The sequence below is a fragment of the Enoplosus armatus genome, chromosome 3, assembly GCF_043641665.1.
Source record: "Enoplosus armatus isolate fEnoArm2 chromosome 3, fEnoArm2.hap1, whole genome shotgun sequence".
Classification (NCBI taxonomy): Eukaryota; Metazoa; Chordata; class Actinopteri; order Centrarchiformes; family Enoplosidae; genus Enoplosus; species Enoplosus armatus.
In genome coordinates this window covers 2,129,639-2,135,638 of record NC_092182.1, presented here as the reverse complement: position 1 = coordinate 2,135,638, position 6,000 = coordinate 2,129,639, and the positions used below count along the sequence as shown (strand labels likewise).

At 45.2% G+C, this 6,000-nt stretch overlaps 1 protein-coding gene across 1 annotated transcript in view; it reads left to right on the top strand.

The window, feature by feature from the left end:
• Positions 1-1,210: 1,210 nt before the first annotated feature.
• plxnb1b (plexin b1b) overlaps positions 1,211-6,000 on the top strand; it is a 33,341-nt gene continuing 28,551 nt past the window's right edge. The window contains exons 1-2 of the mRNA XM_070903538.1: positions 1,211-2,375; positions 5,310-5,492. Of these exons, the coding sequence (XP_070759639.1) occupies positions 1,221-2,375; positions 5,310-5,492 (1,338 nt within the window). The 5' untranslated portion in view covers positions 1,211-1,220. The remainder of the gene's footprint in view (positions 2,376-5,309; positions 5,493-6,000) is intronic.

The following is a 6,000-nucleotide window of genomic DNA, read 5'->3' as shown; positions in this document are numbered from 1 at the left end:
GACACTACTTGATTTGGCCTCTGCTGAGGGCTTTTTTACACGCAAAAACGGATGTAGCCAGTCAGACATAGCTCTGACAGGAATTTCAATGGGCATGAGCTTCCCACGGCTTTTAGTGGACAGCAGCGATGCCAAAAAAGACAAGGTGTCAGTCAGTATTTGTAGCAAACACACAGGCTTGTGGTTTGGCCCACAGTAATGTCCTTTAGGGCAGTGTTCCTCATCTCTGCATTTGATGCCGTGTCTTAGTATACAGTATACTGATGTATCTTCTCCTTCCTTTGTGTTGCAGGTTGTGCCCAGAAGGATGTGTTTTTAAACCCAAGCTGCTGAGAGGTCAAGAGGTGACATGCCTCTGTAAAACACCACTGGAAACAAATGGTGAGGAGCCAATGTCTCAGATAGTTTATTATGCTGAAGGAGTCCTCCTGAGGTTGTTTAAACAGTTGAATGCCTCTTGGTATAGTCATAGATTCCAAAAGCAGAAAGAATTAATGTTTTCTTATCCAACAATGGTTTTATTAGGTGTCCTTACATGGTTAATCTGGAGAAAGAACAGATGTTTGCAAACACAATAAAATGATAAAGGTCTTTACCCTCCTTTAGGACCACCTGTGCAACAGAATTGGATGTGGGATCAGGTTTCTTGGCCCATATACACTATAGGAACTGTGTAGCCTATACAGTTCCTCTTGGGCAGTGGTTCTTCAGGGGGGCCTCCATGGATCCTTGAGAGGAGAACTTTATGCACCGTGGATCATTTTTTTTACTGACAACATTGTTGCAAACTCTCTGACGGTTAGGTTAGATTCTAAGTAGTTCCTTGATTTCGGTTGTATATATCACGGGTTGGGGCACTTAATTCCTCTGAAGAAACTCTCAACTGACTTTGGATTTGTTTTTCACTCAATGCCATGCACAGGGCGCAAAACAGTTTTAATATAATTTACTTGAAACTGACTGAATTAAAAACTCTATTAAGATGACCACCTTTCACTGTCGCCACCATATACAGTACAGACAATAATCCATTCAGAAATGACTATTAAATTAACAAAAAAAAAAAAATGTAATTTAGTGTCTGGAACTTAATGTGTGATCATATAGGATCCATGGCGTAATGTTCAGGTCTGTGACATGAAAACATCTGACAACTCCTGTTCTAGTGAATATAGACATTCTTTCTAACAACCTGTCCTCTTTCTCTCAGCTCTGCTGCCATGCCTCCGGGGATGGTGCGTCGTCTTTCAGCGTTAGCAGTCCAAACGCTGCTGTCTCTGCTGCTGCTAGCTGTCGACTGGCCCTTCACCTCATTACCTAATGGTGTTGTCCAAGGATCAGACCCCCCCTCCAGTCTTTATCCCACCTTTGTCCGGAATGACACTCTGTTTGAGCACTTGGCCCTGCATCCCGACTCCAGTGTGGGTCGGGTCTATGTCGGGGCCCGAGATCACTTGTTCCAGTTGGATAGATTCCTCCAACTTGAACTCCAGGATGACACTGGACCTGTCATTGACAGCCGGGAGTGCTTACCTCCCGTAACTGAGAGCAACTGCCCTCAGGCAAAGCACACCAGCAACCACAATAAGCTCCTGCTGGTCGACCCTTACTCCATGGAGCTTATTACCTGCGGGAGTGTCAACCAAGGGATCTGCCAGAAACGTAGTCTGGATTCTGTGAATGTGGTACTTTTCTCTACAGAGAGGCCAGTGGATACTCAATACGTAGCAGCTAACCACCCCAACGTTAGCACCGTGGGACTTGTGGTTCGCTCTCATCCTGACCGGCAGCCAGTGCTGTTTGTGGGGCGGGGTTACACCAGCAGCCATCCACCTATTTCCACGCGAAACCTTGCCCAGGAACCTGTCTTTTCTTACGAGGAGACTGCCAAGTTGGCTGTTGCTGGTCGTCTCTCAGAATATGACCATCATTTTGTTGCATCATTCGCCCATCGTCAGCATGTATACTTCCTCTTCTACAGGCGGGACCTCAAGTCGCAGTCACGCGAGTACCGCACCTACGTCTCTCGTGTTTGTTTGGATGACCAGGCCTATTACTCCTACGTGGAAGTACCCTTGACATGCCGTTCCAGGGCAGGAAAAATTTACAACCTCTTGCAAGCTGTCCAACTTGGGCTCACCAAGGACGGTGTAGTGAGTCAAGGCTCAGAAATTCTTGGTGTCTTCTCCACTCGTTTGGCATCATCAACTCGGCCCAGTGAGGACTCGGCCCTCTGCATGTTTAACCTCGAAGATGTGGACCGAAGGATTAACTCCACCAGAGATGTGTGCTACACACAGATGGGTAAAGAAGCAGGAGTGGAGGCAGCCTATATCGAGTATGAAGTCAAATCCAACTGTGCCAACCTGCCAGAGGTGAGTTCAACAGATTGAATTTGCTTGTTTCTGTGGTTACTTGTCATATAGTTACTTTCTCAAAAGAGTCCAGTGTGAACAAATGAGCACGAATACATAATTGGTTCAAATCAATTAGAATGCAGCCCATGTAGCCTAATCCTGAACTACGTCGTAAAATGCGTGTGGTTCCATTCATTCGCTCTCACTTAAATGACAAGCTAACAGATGACTCCAGATTGGTTGTCATGGTAACTAGGCAGGTCGCAGTTATTACATGATCGCCTGATCGCGATTATTTGAACTGGCCGCGATCATTTTGTGTAATTTGTTAGATTCCACAATCAAGGGAAGTTTTGCTGTTGAATATTATTGTATTATTTACATGTATATAATATATTATGTTCAATCCAGGTGTACAAAAAAATAAAGAAATACATGCATGTCCCTTCAGGACTGACTGGCCAACACTTAAGGGCAGTGAGTAGCTACAGGTGCAGAGTGGACTTGAAATATACAAAGATGTATTCTTTTTTTCTTTTTATCTCCACAAAGTTTTATTTTTGTATGAGGGAGAGTGGATGAATAAACCCTCTGCTCTAATCTACAAGAGGGGCTGGTTTGAGCTGTGAGGATATAGCATAAGAAACCCTCTGGGACATGAGGTTTACACTCTGTACCAAGTTTTGGATCCTACAGGCGCATTTCTATCAGCTGGGTTGAGGCAAATATGCTGCCTACCTGTGCATGAGGTTCCAATGCCAGGAAAAAAAAACCGATTTATTTCAGCTTATATGAGACCATATTTCCTACTTCTCAAGATGACGACGGAGAGCTGCCAATAACAAGCCTCTTGATTCGAAGTGGACAGTCTCCCCCCCCGGGTGCAGCAGTGCGTGTGACCGCTCTGAGAAAAGTTATGCAGGAGATCATTCTTACAGACAGCCCTTTGCTGCTTCATTTCAATATGTTTAAACCCAGTTTAGAATTGAAATCCCTTTTAGCGATATTGTAGAAGTTTTATTGTTAATGTTGTCGCTTCCAGCTTTAATAAAAATGCTTGGATGGAAACACGGCTTCGCGTTTCCCTGTTGCATATTAACTTCAGAAAATAAAATCCTCTACATATATTATACGTCTGGACAGGCATGTAGTGCAACTTGACTGGTTGGCGGAGGCATACAACGTGATTTCATTTTTTCTGTGATTACTATACTGAATAAAAGCTTTCATCTGCCAGAGTTGGTGCCATGCATCTGAAGCTGTCCAGGGCCGTCCTATTCCAGCAAAGTGACCTTTTGTATCAGAGAGGATGAAATTCAATTTGACATCTTTTGTAACAGACAAATGTAATGCTGTGGAGGAGGGTTTGAATTAGATTGGTCCTCTCATAACACCTACTCTGGAAAATCCTGACTTGATGTGGTGTGTTCATGTATGTGTGTGTGTGTGTGTGTCTTGGTGTTTACCGCATGTAAACATTGCACTTGGATGAACATCGTGGGCTAGTTTGACATCCTCCTCTATTATCACTTCTCCTGTGTTGAGGACCTGGAGGAGCGCTGACCTCTCCACCTGTGCAGCCGCGCACAACAGATTGGCCTGAGGGGAGTGTAGTTGTAATTTAATAGAATTGTTGGTCGGAGAGGGATCGATCGGCGGCATTAGCCCTACTTAGTGGGGTGGGGTTGGGGGTAATGTTTAACAAGGCCTGACAAGGACGGGTAATGACACGGCAGGGCAGAGACGAGGCCCTGAAGGGAGAAAGAGAATAAGACATGAAGGGATACAGATGCAGAAAATCAAAAAAGCAAAAAGTGAGATAAAAGGAAATAAGTGTACGGGACAGATAGGAAGATATGTTTTTGAAAGTGAAGATGAAAAAAGGGGGGACTCAAAGCAAACCATATGGCTAGAGGGGAACAATGATGTGAGATTTGGAGCCGAAAAGAGATTTACAGTGTCATTAAGATGTCAAATCTCAATTGGATCCCTGTACACAAATAACACCAAAGCAGCTTCATCCCTGCTCAGTCTTTGCCCGGCCAGCCCATCTGCACGGACTCTCACGCAAGGCCTAAGCTGCAGCTGGTAAAAAAACATGCTTTGTTATTGATGATCAGGATTTAGGACTCGTACCAAACATAAATTGCCGAAATGCAACTTTAGCAATCTTTCCCCCCTTATCTTACTCCCTCGTGGTCATTACTGTGCTCACTGTTTTACGGCTAAATGTCCAGATGATTGCCGTCTAAACTGTCCTTCACCTCCCCATGGTTAACTTCATCAATACTCCACTGAGGCCTATATATAGCTGTAAGCTACGTCATCACAACCAGGTTTAAAGTTGGACAGTTTTTGCACAGCGGTGAAGTCAGGAAAATACTTAAGTGCGGAGTTCAGCAGCGCTGGTATATCAGCAGTCTATTTCTTAGGAGCAGGCCAAATAAGGAGTCCATTCATAACAACACACCAGCCAACTACATGCAGTCCATCAAAACAAGTAGCCTTCAACAGGCAGAGCTCTCAGGTTCATTGCCTCTACTTCCTATTGTTAAGATTACCAATGATGAAGCAATGACCCCACTTTCAAACGCTCTAAATTGCCCGGAACAAAAAACAACAACCCTGCCGCCAGAGCAAAGACTCCCTACTGCCAAACTGTGGAACCAAAAACAAATTGTAAGCTTTAAAGCACCGAGTGTAGTTTGTTCCCAAACCCCAACCCCTCCACAATAAATCCTGCTGGGATTTTGCTTACCACAAAAGGAACACTGCTGTTTTATTTTTGGTAACTGCCTTACTTGCTGAGAAACGAATAACAAATCACTTGAAGGGCTTCTTTTTGCACAAAACAAGCAGCATAGTTTACATGTCACGTGCGGCATGACGTGTGATTATCCTCGTGTTACCTGAGCATGACTGATTTTCCTCTCCTGTGTTCCCACTATTAAGAACACTCTGGACGCCTACCCCTGTGGCTCTGACCACACCCCCAGCCCGATGGCCAGCAGGATGGCCGTAGAGGCAGAGACCATATTGGACAGCCCGTCTGCCCGTCTCACTGCTGTGGCTGTCAGCGTGAGGGCGGGACATACCATTGCCTTTCTGGGAGACTCCAAGGGGAACCTGCACAAGGTAACGTGGTGTCGCAGATTTGAAGGCATGCACAGGCAGGCCAGCTTGCATTCTGGTGTGTTTCTGCACGCACACACGCACACACACGCACACACACACACACACACACACACACACACACACACACACACACACACACACACACACACACACCAAAATCACTAACAAGGTGTACTTTGTATATGTGCTAACTGCGATGTTATGCAGAGATTGTGCTGTTATTGCTGGAAATATGAAGACATACTCGACAACTCTTGTCTTTATTTTGAGTTCAGACCCTCTTTGGGTAGCATGTGTATTTCTCATAGAACTGTAAGACCTGTCCCTGCCCAGACATGATAGTCAACCCAGCAGACAACAACACTTTTCTCCGTTCACCTTCTTCTATTCTCCCCGCCAACCAGTCGCGGTCTAAAATGGTCTCAGTGTGTCGCGGCAGGCGGGCTGAACTCGGCACTCCAGAAATAACCTCAGGAGCAGAGTCCTGGGACAAAATGTTGTTGAAGAA